Raw genomic sequence first — 13,753 nt, forward strand, 5'->3', positions numbered from 1 at the left:
AAACACCACAGGCGGATGGACAGATGGAAAAAAAACAGAGTATAGTGATTAACAGATATAATTTTATTTTGAGATAAAGTTACATTATATTTCTAACACTTTTTTAAAGCTTCGTATTTAAATGAAAAACCATCTGTTTCCCTTATAGAATATAATAGAATTTAGGCCAAGTGCTGGGGCCTATGAGGTCATTCAGCACTAAGACGGAAATTGACAGTGAAAATGTTTGAAAGGTATAACAGGAAGACAACCTCGCAGTTGCACTATGAAACAATTCTTAGGAGAAGGTGGGAAGTAAGTTGGAAGAAATTGAATATAAGCGGAGGAACAGTAAAAGGAATGAGAGGGGTTGCAGCTAGGGACCAAAAGGACTCTGCAAAGAACCTTCAAGTAATGCCTACAGTGCACCGCGTGAGGTGCACTGACGGCACTAACCTACGGTATGGGGCTTCTCTTATGATGTTTTTGACAGGTATGTTTGTAAGTCATCTCATTTTAAATTTTATGTACATAGATGTCCCTTTTATTGCAATTCCTTTTAAACCATAATAACTTTTTACCTTGGAATTTCTCTTCTTTACTAACTTGGGGCGGAGTATCATGGAACTTGAAATGTTACGCTAGTGCTAAGAAGTTCAGGAAATATACATAGACCCAAATGATTACTTGATCCTTTGGCAAAGATTAATGTATTTAAAAATATATATTCGACTGTTTCAAAAAATTTAAACAAAACATGAGCGACAACTTCCTTTCTAACAATTCACAAGACTGTTTGGAAAAAGCCCCCTTTCAGTTATTTTTCCAAGTACTTTGGCTGAAATGTACATAAGGAACAAAAAATCAAACCTATGTTACCTGGCACTGTTCCAAGCGTTGGCTGTTGAATCAACATCTCAGTTCAGTTCTACTCTCCCCTCAGAGGTTTTTCAGGAAATTTGATTAGTGAGGGTATTGTTATCAGTTTCCACCTTAATTGTTATTAATGTTACAAACATAAGGAACAAGAAACAAAAATTCGATGGGTCAGAGCAAAAGAATTTTTCCTTTTAATTTTTATTACAAAATATAGACATTGAGAGATACAAGTCCATTTGCCAGCAAAAGGACAACTACTACAGTACTTGTAATCTTAATCTAAAATAATATTTAAATAACTTAATTCTTCAAGTAGACATTTACTAGGGCCTCGAGTACTGATTATGAGTTTTTGAGGCAAGTAATTGATCATAAAATGAACAATCACGTTCAGACGTAACAGCCAGGCGGAATTCTCCAAACAAAACAGTCTACAGAGACTGCATCGATCACTTAGATTCCACCTTCAATTCCGTACGGATTCAAGAGATCACCATCAGTGGTAAGGTACGACTATCCTAAGAGCTACGTTTGGTGCACCATGCAAGCGTTAACCTAAATTCAAGAAGTGTCTTCGTATTCTTTGTCGTCAGGATACCTAGCTTCCCCTTCGTAGGTAATCTGTGGGTGGAAGCCCTTGCTGTCAGCCAAGTAAGTGACAGTCTGAACGCGACCGTCTGCTAACTGGATTTTGTAGGAACCTTTTGTCAGACCTTCCTCACGCTTCTCAGCATGGAAGTACTGGTTCCCAGAGTCGTTGTCTAAGACACCGTAACCGAATTCATAGCTGCTGACCCCAGTCTCCTGAGAAGAAGAAGAAATCTTATTGCAACAGACACAGATGCGTTTCTGTCCGGAAATGAGATTGCTTCAAGGAGACTTCCCTACAAGAGGGAATGTATATGAATATTATATATAAATAATGTTTCAGGTATATAATCATGTAAGCCTTTTAATGGTTCTGCTTCACTTGTGACTAATGGTCGTCAATTTGTACTACTTTTTATTTATAGGCGACTGTTTTGTGCATCAGAATGAGCGAGTTGAAGGGAGGAACCGGTATCGGTCTTTACGCAGTTATAATTCTTGAATTATGATTTCGTTGACGTACAACTAAATTGTTTTCTGTACAAAATAAATTATCTCAAAGACTTCAAAAAATAACACGAGGATAGACGTTTTAATTAGGAATATGTTTTCTTGCGCTTACTTTCGATTTTCAAAGAAAGGGGAGATATTTTATACCAGCTAAATTTTCCCTAAATTCTCATGATCCATTCGAAAGAATATCTCACTTGTGTATCATAATGAAAATGGGCGTATAAAAATGGATTATTAAATTAATCATTGGATTAGAGAAGCGCTTTGCTACAAAATTACCACTTTTTCTCAGGGATATCCAGTTAAAAGTAAATTATATAGTTTCTGAACGCATTACAGTTTTTTCAAGATCTTATTGAATGCATTGCCAATACGCTATAGATAAAATTCTGTCTTGTCACGAGTTAGCTTTCAATGAGGAAATCTAGGGTACTTTTTAACATGTATTTTGATGGGGTGCTCTTTAGAAACATCCTTTATTATAAATTGACTCTTTACGTTCCAGAATTAGTAGGCCTAAGCTATTGTATCTGCTCAGAAATGACTCACCTCTACATCGCTGTCAGACTTCGGGGAGATACGTATTTTAGTACCTGTGTTTGTATGACCACTTGGCTTTCGCAGGAACGAGGGCTCTTTGGTGACTGTGCTGGAAATGGTGGCAGCAGTGTTTTCGCGGGTTAAGGGTTTGTCTTCCTGGATTACCTGGAAGGTCGTGTACTCTCGAGGAGGTTTGGAGGTAGGGTGACTGCTAGTCTGAACTGATGTCGTGGGCCTACTAGAAGTGGAAAAATGTGACGGTGTCGTGATTGAAGATGGGACGGGTGAAGAGCTCTTGGCCTTTTGGACAGTAAACGGTTTCACCTTCTCTTGAGGATGATCTGCTCTACTGGCAAGAAAAACATGCTGATGGCTCTGAGCTTCTGGTTTAGCTGGGCGCGATTCATGCTTCGGTTGTTCCTCTCTGACGAGCAGGTCTAATGAAACAGTCGGTTTTGGTTCCGGGGAAAAGTCTGAAGGCTCCTGGCGAAAGCTTTGTCCTAGGTTGAATTGGTTGACATTGCCAAAAGGAATGGATGTACCTACGTCATCAAAGGCTGGATGTTTTGGGAACGATGACTGGAATACCTCTCCATGGGCAGGGAGGGACTCTCCTTCTTGAAAGACAGCAAAAGATGGTCCTGGTGGCCCTTTCCCACCACTTACTTGAGGGCTGCTGACTTCGTTATTTTGGAAAGACAAATGCTCTTCCTCTACATTACCCTGGAAGGGACTATTGCCCGTGAAGAAGTCACTGGGTTTGAAACTCTCATCAGTGAAGCCATGAGTGTCGGGGAAGGGAGTCGAAAGGCCTGGTTCGTGTAAAACAGTGAAGAATGACGACGGAGCCTCAGTGCCGACATGGACGTGCGCTGGAGGTGCTGCCTGTGGTGGAGGTACTGAAGGGGGAGGTGGGAGGTGCTGCCTCACAGGGCGGACCTGATTGACCTCCTTTCCCTGCTGGGGCCCGTTTCCGAATATCCTTCCAATAGTCCTCGTCATCCCTGAGCGGATGTTGTCGAGGAATCTCATCCCCATCGACAGAGGAGAAGATAAGGTCGATTGACGTTGCCATTGGGGCTGTCCTGTAACTCCAGCAACGACTAATAACAACAGCAAGAGCATCTGCAAAGTAAAATTAATAATGTCAGTGAATATCAAACGCGGAAATAAATGGAGCTAATAAGGTAACTTCTGCAATACAGATTACTAGAAGAGCGGTATGAACATTATTTTGTTTCTACATTTACTTTATGCGCCTTTTGGGGTTCGTTTTCTACGTATTCGTCATAAATGAAGATGGTCAGGAGGTGGATGTATCAGGTAAGTAAACATCTCATTCATTAATTATATTCAAATTCGTGTTGATTGTTTTACGATGGCGCCCTAACCACAAATAGCTAATCGCAATATCGCTACATCCTTGTCAAGAATGATTGTCTACTTGTTCTTTAGTCTAGGAATAATTGTCTTCCTGTTCCTTATCTAAAATGATAATGTCTACTGGCAAAGAAAGGTCAGACTATGGGCTTATATACAGTGGTAAAAATAAATAAGGCTTTAATTAATGTTTTCAGTGACAGGACTAGCTAGCCATTGTTTCCGGTGACAAATGTCACCAAAGCAATTAACATAGAATAGGCGATTAGGAGAAACCGAAAACTCTATAAGGATTATAATATTTATATTTTAAAAGTTTATGCCACCTGCAATGAAAACTCAATCCCAGGTGGATTTGCTTCGACCATTGCTAAGGAATCGAAAGAAGTGTAAGATAACATAAATCTAATTTCAGAGGTGTTCAATGAGCGTAATTGGTCTTGACCGAACCGTTGTATGTCAGTCATTATAACTCTCTTAAGGTAACATATATGGTGTAAATTCAGTCACAATTTCCATCAATAATCATGCACCAAAACACTGTAATTTATAGGATAAACATCACAATGTTATTAGGCTTTTCTTCATTAATCACCAGCAATCCATTTGCACGTAACTACTCGTAACTGAATAGAGTGGATTTTCAAGCCCCAATTCTGACAAAACTTACCAGGAGCAGCAACCGAAACTGTTCACATTTTATCATCTGTTGAGCCAGGATGCTAACCGTGAATAATAGCGGACATAAGACACTGAATGAAAGTAGGCTATGAAAATGGAGTATTGTTGGTCACGATGAGCGGTGGAAGACTGCATTCCGTTATCATGTACGAGGTCATATGCTAGAAATTGTAAAATAAAACAAAACGTAAACAGTTTAAAGAGTTGCAGATGCAAGGATTTCCCTACGAAGGTTTTAGAACAAGAAACAGTTAAAGACTGGGAAACTTAGAATACACAAAGGGGTTGTCGAACAAAATCTCATTTTTGTAAGCGATGTGTAATAGTGGGACGTGATTAAGAAAAAATCAGCATACAAGCTATTAGAGGGGGGGGAACTGTCCGCGTCGTATTTCTGGAGTAAGTTTAATTGGAGTGGTCTTGGTGAAAGAGTTAGCGTATAAGGAACAGCTTAGTCAGAGTTTTCTGAAGCTTTCAGGTTATGTTTAGAGAATGGGAAAGGACAGACAAGTTACAACAACACAAGATGTAGGAATTATGCTTTGAAGAATGGAGCGAACACTAGTAAAGATCTGCAGCAGCTGTATTAGAACAAAAGGACTTCCGTTTGCAAGACGTGCGAGAATGTGTACAAAACACAGGTGAATATCATTTAAAAACATACTTATGCAGTTTATATATATATATATATATATATATATATATATATATATATATGTATATATATATATATATATATTATATTATATAATATATATATATATACTTAATTATATATATATATACATATATATATTATAATCTATATATATAATATATATATTATATATATATAAGATTTTTGCCACGAAGGAAAAATGAAAAGCGAGATAGCCAAACACTTTCGTCGCACTAGACCGAAAGTGCTTGGCTATCTCGCTTTTCATTTTTCCTTCGTGGCAAAAACCTTTATTTATACACAGCATCACGTTTTATATACTTCGTGATCAAGTTATTCATATATATATATATATATATTATATATAATATTATATATATATATATATATATATATATATATATATATATATATATATAATGCGCGCGCAGTCTGCTCAGAAATTTCTCACGGACCCGGGAGGACGGTACGCTATCGAACGGAACACCTGTCATGTATACTATTTGGTTTCCTTCCACTCAAGCTCTCTGAGGTTTGAATAACCGTATCATTAGCTAATACCACTGTAAGTAATTATCTTCTGGATTACAAAATAATAACAGTGTTGCAACACAGAAACCTCAGCTTTCTAAAGCTGTCAATATATTTTTTTTAAACCCCATTGGAAAGCGGTAACGAGGAAAGAAAATAAACAATAAAAAGACCCGGAGAATAAAGTCGTGTCCGTTGTGGCATCTGTTATCAATTTGCTCTATCATGATTATGAATTAGTTTAGTGTAGTTCATATATTATTGAAGTATAAGAGAAAGTGAAGGAATAAAGAGTAAATAAAAGGTAAATCTATTTTTTTAACAACTGGCTTCATTTACCATTTTACTGAACCAAAAATAAAAAGAGTATGATATTTTAATATTTTTAAAAATCAGAATTTGATCATGAATTCATATACACTACTGATCAAAGATAATGAAGTTAAATTGTAATCGCTTATCATCCAGAGCTAACGTAGTTCCAAAATTTATTTTATTCAATTTTTTCACGAGCCGAAGAGATAAACAGCAGAATATTTCTGTGGCAATTCCAGCCTTCCATATCTCGAGAATAATTATTTGTCTGCTGTTTAAATAATAGTACTTTTGGTCGAAGGACAACAAAGGCGATTTTTATAAGAAGTTGCCCTTCAGAAATGATGACATTTGAAAAGGATTAGATTCCCTACACCTGTTGCCTTGCCTAGCAGCGAGTGATAAAGAGTTGTCACGAAACTTACATCTTTTCTTGATTTCCACAAATAAATTTCATTTCTGGGAAATATGATAATTAAGTAAACGAGAACGTTGTTTGAAATTTATAGAATCTGATTTAACAATGAACAGTTAACATACAGTTTTATCAACGAAAGTTAATAAAAGGAATGGCAGTTTGTCAATTCCTTCCATAAACTCATCACAAAGGATGCTAAGCAAATCACCTACCACATTAACATTCTCGTATAGCTGGAAGAAACGGGCCTATGCCAGATAAATCACAGCTAAAATCGAAAGTATGAAGCAAGGTAAATGTGCAGGATTTCCCAATGATTTCGAACTATAACGAAGATTACGCAAAGGCTTGAAGACTGCCAAGGGACGTGGTCAATAACTAGCAATCTCAATAAAAGGAGAGAGAGAGAAAAAAAAACCACCGTTCACGCTAAGCCGGGAGACAGAGGGAAAGAGAGAGAGAGAGGGAGGGTCTTCGGAGCATGGCGTCATTTGACGCAAGTGAAAAGACCGAAAATCATTTCCCCAGAGTCATCACTAGAGCGAAACAACCCAGCCCACTCTAATATTTGTCTGAATGCTGACGCCCGATTTCATAATCTCTGGCGTAATCGTAAGCCTTTCCCAATGGATCACTTACCATTGCTTCGAATGGAACTGGGTGTGATCTGTGATATATACCACACCACATATATAATATTATATATATATATATATATATATATAGAATATATAATATTAATATATACATATATATGTATGTATGTATGTGTGTGTGTATGTATCTATGTATGTATGTACGTATATATCGCAGCCAGTTCCATTCGAAGCAATGATAAGTGATCCATTGGGAAAGGTTTACGATTTTTAGGGAACTTTCCTGTTTCTGCATCAATTTAATATCTGTATGTTTCCTACATTAACTCTTACCCTACAGATATTTGACAAGTCCAAACGGTAAACAAGTCAACTGGAAAAATGTCTTTACACACACACACACACACACACATATATATATATATATATATATATATATATATATATATATCATATATATATATATATATATATATATATATATATATATATATATATATATATATATATATATATATATATATATATATATATATTATATATATATATGCCCAGTCGAATAATATGCCATTAGGATTATATCAATCGATCAGTCAATTAATCTATCGAATGACTTGGGTTTTAGGAAACTTTCCTGTTTCTGCATCAATTTAATATCTGTGTTTCCTACATTAACTCTTACCCTACAGATATTTCACTAATCCAAACGGTAAACAAGACAGCTGGAAAAATGCCATATATATATATATTAATATATATATATATATATATATATATATATACATATAAATTATAGATAGATAATAATATATATATATATATATATTATATTCTTATATGTATATATATATATAATATCTATATATATATAAAATATTAAATTATATAATAAGATAATATATATATATAGATGGGCATTTTTCCAGCTGTCTTGTTTACCGTTTGGATTTGTGTAATATCTGTAGGGTAAGAGTTAATGTAGGAAACACAGATATTAAATTGATGCAGAAACAGGAAAGTTTCCTAAAACCCAAGTCATTCGATAGATTAATTGACTGATCGATGGATATAATCCTACTGGCGTACTATTTGACTGAGCATCGTCCATGAAACCGAAAGAATAGACTGTTCAATTATATATCTATAAATGCTCGAACAAACAAGAGGAAACGAACTGCAACATCAATATAAATCTTTTACTTTCACCACCAACCATCGGACTAAACGAGATTTACCAAGAGCTATTGACTAAATCGAGGAGCAGACATCGATCAAAAGATAAACATTGTCAGAGAGAAAGTCTAACGCGAGAGTCTTTTCTTCTCTGCAAACACCAGATGCTTGAGGGTGAATGAGATGACTCCACGAAACGGCAACTGACTTCCAGTATTGAAGCTTCCCTTAGACTGAGACTTGGAACCAGATGGCTCACCTGGTCATGTTAGTCTATTTGTATAATGTGCGGAAGGGAGTGATGTCAGTTACCTTCAGAATTTCTATACACCCAAAAAGGAAAAGGAAGCAATTGTAAAAATGATGAAAATCTTCCACTACATGACTACAGATCAGAATGTATTAGTTAGACAATTCAAATTTTTCTATGCACATGTTTCATTTATAATTCTACTTAAACTTTGAAATATAAGTAAATTGAAAATTAAGTGGTAAATGAAAATGTGTTTCAGTAAGTGTGAACTTTATTGTTTATACTATTAAAAACCGACTAAAAGAAGCATATTTGATATGACGTAAAATTAGGAAAGGGAGAAGAATCTCATTTTGGATTAAAATTATACATTTTTCCTTTCATAATTTCAAAGGCTATTCAAAATGCTTCTCATAGTCTATGCTTAATAGTAGCGGTGTAGGTAACATTTACTTCCTCATGCATTTTCCCTCTCCATGCCATTGTCATTTTACTTATCACATCTAAAACCTCATGCCAAGTGAATCCTATTCATGGAAAAAGTTAACTTTTACTAGATAAGACGTTATGATCAGTAACCAGGAAGTGCTCAGACTTAATTCTCCCGGAAGCTTGGAAGCTTTCCAGCATTTTTCCAGTCTGTTCCATTTCATTTTGGATCCTCCCGAAAGATGCCATCTTGAACCTTCGAGGCAACTTCTTCCTCTGCAGGGAGGAAGAAGGATTATCCTGCAAATTAGGATTATCCTGCTTGTTATAAAAGTGCCCTTGGGCCCTTTCACATTCTGTGGCACAAGGCACCGACTTCAAGACTCATAAGTCACACGCAATAACCTGAAATGGCCAATCAGAAACTTAGAGGTTTGAGACAGGATCAAGTGGAGAAGAGGCTGACCAAGCGGACTGCTTCAGCCAAACTTTAATAGGTCCACCACGATCAAATATCGTCAGTGTAATATGGCGGAAAAGGAATTCTATTAACAGTTAATATAGTATGAACTCGCATTTTGATAGCCATTAGATTGAAAGCAATTACCGGACAGATAAATAGAAACTTAGAGAAAAGACAATTATTGTAGTGGTGATTCCTGACCTAACTACAAAACTACTATCTCTTATAAAAGAAAAAAAATTCATGCTTTGCATAATGTGCAACAAGGTCACATCATTTTTAAAGTCAGAGTCCGAAAGGTTATTAATGAGTAATCATATATGTATATATATATATATATATATATATATATATATATATATATATATATATATATATATATATATAATGTATATAGGGATGCATATTGACCTGCATATGTCAGGAATATTCAAATACATAAAAGTTTGTCTTTAATGAAAATATAGGTTAGTAACGTAACATGTAAAATGCAGCTTTTGACTTTATCATGCTTTATGTGACCGGTAGAAATTCCGAAAGAAGTATTATTTAGAGAAAATAAGATTCTTAGAATGTTTGGGGGATGTTAACTTCCTACTGACATGGCAGATCGCATTTTTGGTTATTAATATTGATGTTATTAATTATCGCAATTAATTACTGGATTCATACATAGAGGGAAAAAATATATTCCAAATATGCACAATCATTGACGCTACCCACTGAATCATGAATACAGTTTTGAAAGTTTTTAGTTTTAGTGAAAACTAATGATGTTTGTCAAATATGCAAGAGATGTCAGTAATCACGGACCAAGTATTAACATCATAACACACTTCGTTCCTGAAGGAGCTCAGCTAGCCATTTCGTGCAAAACCAAAAAGAATCAGGTAATAGCAAAAGTGTCCAGAACACATCTTGAATACAAAGAATTATAATGCCTCAATCACTTCGCGTCTTCTCCCGTTTTGTGAACTGATACCAGTTAACTAATATTAGTTTCGTTCAATAAATGTGACACATTGGATTGTTTTTCATTGAATTTCACGACATAATCTTAGAATTTTACGAGATTAATAATAAGCAGGTAATCACTTATCCCATATCTGGATTTTAATATTCTCTGATAATATACTTGGTATCATTTTAATTTCAATACTTAAATACGTTGCGCATGAACTGGATGTAAATAATATTGTGAATTCAAAGCATATATATATATATATATATATATATATATATATATATATATATATATATATATATATATATATATATATATATAAACTTATCACTTGCACAATTGTTATGTGCATTAATACAATTACTAACAGTACCTCATTGAACTGGATGGTATCTAGCGGAGATATTTATTTATAAAAAGTTAGAAGCATCCCTGGATTAACAGTTCTCATTGTCAAGTATCCGTGGATACTTGACGATGAGGACTCTTAGTCCAGGAAAGCTTGTAACTTTTTTAATAAATATCTCCGCTAGATACCATCCAATTTCAATGAGGTCCTATTAGTAATTGTATATGCATATATATATATATAATATATATTATTATATATAATATATATATATATATATAAATATATATATATATATATATAATATATATATATATATTATATATATCTATATATATAATATATATAATATTATTATATAATCTATAATATATAAATATATATATATGTATATATATACATATATATATATCTGGGAGTTTATACCACGGCCATAAAGCGAATCTATCAGTTTAGTGGGCTGCATATATCCTCGTTCTTCAGTTGTAAGAACAACGTTAACTCCTTTTCATTTTTATCATCGTTACGTTGCAGCTTCTGAAGGCGAATAATTTTTCGAACAATACGGTGTTTTGAACATTTTCTAGTCTCATTGTCCTTATATATATATATATATATATATATATATATATATATATATATTATATATATATATATATATATATATATATATACATATATATATATATATATATATATATTTATACCGTATTGTTCGAAAAAATTACTCGCCTCCAGAAGCTGCAACGTAACGGTGATATAATTGATATTGCCAAATGAAAAGGGTTAAAACTGTTCTTACAGCTGAAGAACAATGGATATATATATGTATATATATATATATATATATATATATATATATATATATATATATATATATATATATGCAGCCCACTAAACTAATAGATTCGCTTTATGGCCATATTATAAACTCCCAGACATTATTACGAATGAGGACGAGTAACCCACTGGTTATGGATCAACGCTGCAATAATTCGAAATAATCTTTCACGCTAACTGTAAGTGCGGTATTGTGCAGTATGGTGGATAAACTATATACTGATGATTTTTTTCCCTACTTATGAAATCTTCTATGTAAAGGATATAATTTGTCCCATTTGGAGCACCTTTCATCTGTGGGCCTATTCGCTTTTTATAAATAACGGGCGCCTCGGCTGCTACTACTCCCACATCACACCACCCCCACGAACAATTCAAATTTTGCACAGACGTCGAGTCTACAAAGCGCTATCAATTTCTATAGTGAAATGTCTGAGTTTACGAATTTATGAGAATTTATAAAGGGAAAAATTAGGATACATATATAAAGTTATTTTGGGAATTTGGGATAGTACCTCTTAAAACTTTTAGTTAGCTAGTTACTGATAAGTAGCAGGAAATTTGAAAGTATAGAGTAACAAGGCATCAAAAACACTATGAAAATATGCTATTTTTTATGCAATATTCATTGTAAAATTAGCAAATATGCATCTATAATAAGTGTTCAGTCTAACATAGCATTATTCATAGCTGCAATTAGCCTACATCACCATGAAATAATCCAAAACGCCATGAATTCGTATTGGCAGATTCCACAGATATTTACACACACACACGTACACACACACACACACATATATATATATAATATATATTATATTATTAATATTATTAATACATATATCATATCATAGAAATGGGAACCACGCTACGAATATCGAAAAACGAATGAATCGAAGTCAAAACAAAGAAAATCGCGTTTGTTTATTTACCTTCAAGCAGAGTATCTCAAACCCTAGACTCTGGAAGGTCGTTTCAGAAGCAAATCCCGCCTACTACTACTACTACTACTACTACTACTACTTCTACACCAATGGTTTTAGGGTCCAAACGGTAGATACACTAATCTAGTACAGGTAAGGCTAGGAATGATGGAACTTGAGACCAACACCACATGTAGTTACACAGGCAGCTGAGTCAATAAAGCAAGATGTAACTGAAAGACGAAATTCGGTTTGCAAATCTGCGATCGTTGCGTAGCAAAAACAGAACGAATAAGGAAATTAATTCAGACAATTGTGATTTGTCACTCCATACTTAATTTTGTTGTGAACACCGCAAACAAATCAAACTAAACGTTGGATCCTGACGATTTTGGTATCTTTCAGTAGCACACAAAGTAAAACACACTTTTCAAGAGAAAATGCCAGGGATTTATACGCGCTTCAATGAATCTGAAATAAGAATTAAATACGATTAAATAAAGGATAACCGAGACGAACCATTTATGAAAAGTTCAACGAGAAAAAGTATAATAATAATCACTATTGTCCTTTCCTTTTCGTTCCCCACGTTCACTCAATCATAATGCGAAGAATAGCGGCGAAGACGCCACAGTTAGGACTTATCGGCTAGAATCACTATTTTCACCCGTTCCCCGCATGGAAGTTCTTTGACATCTTCGTTTGGCAAACGTACAAAAACAATAAAAAAATGCTTCCCTTGCGTACGCAGGTAATACCGAATCATCCACAGAGTAGACCTATAGCAGAAGCCTTTTTTTAGAAAACATGAGCACTGGCTCAAGAGGAAGAGCGCAGAATCTCCCCCCTCCCCCCTTCTCTCTCTCTCTTACCCGGTGGAAGTCCATGGTGATCGGACTATGGCTGATGAGCAACTGTGATATCTGCTTGCTACCGGCGGCCTCATATAAACAGCAACCACGTGAAAGTGACTGCTGCCCTTGCAGGGTTCTCCCCCTCCCGAGTTCCCTTTCTCCTAATCCTGGACACACTCGAACATCAGCGACAGAAGTTCTATATGTCTTCCAGCATTTTTAATGGTTTCCAGCGAAAGTCTGGAAGTTTTACTGGACACGCTTAGGTCTTCGGGTTCGAGATTTTTCGGTTCGTTCACAATCAGTAACTATCTGCCTATCTTTTAATTTATTCGTATATTTGATTATTTATTCATCTATTTATTTTATTTGTTTATCTAGCATTTTCTTGTCCTCATCGCCGTTGCAGTTATGGCAGTTCGATGAA

The 13,753-nt window shown here is 34.8% G+C and overlaps 1 protein-coding gene across 1 annotated transcript; it reads right to left on the reverse strand.

Annotated features, from left to right (window-relative positions):
* Nucleotides 1–1,040: 1,040 nt before the first annotated feature.
* On the reverse strand, nucleotides 1,041–13,475 carry LOC135221961 (uncharacterized). The gene is made up of 3 exons (XM_064260018.1): nucleotides 13,345–13,475; nucleotides 2,509–3,624; nucleotides 1,041–1,662 (listed from the first exon to the last, which is right to left on the reverse strand). Exons 1-3 carry the CDS (start codon nucleotides 13,357–13,359, stop codon nucleotides 1,420–1,422), a joined length of 1,374 nt encoding a protein of 457 aa, XP_064116088.1. The 5' UTR covers nucleotides 13,360–13,475; the 3' UTR covers nucleotides 1,041–1,419.
* Between the last annotated feature and the right edge of the window lie 278 nt (nucleotides 13,476–13,753).

The sequence above is a fragment of the Macrobrachium nipponense genome, chromosome 3 (assembly GCF_015104395.2).
Source record: "Macrobrachium nipponense isolate FS-2020 chromosome 3, ASM1510439v2, whole genome shotgun sequence".
NCBI lineage: Eukaryota > Metazoa > Arthropoda > Malacostraca > Decapoda > Palaemonidae > Macrobrachium > Macrobrachium nipponense.

Bases quoted from the DNA above. Each gene is read 5' to 3' on its own strand.
- LOC135221961 (XM_064260018.1), bottom strand. The intron at 1,663-2,508 runs GTGAGTCATTTC...TCTTCTTCTCAG, and splicing joins AGTCTGACAGCGATGTAGAG to GAGACTGGGGTCAGCAGCTA.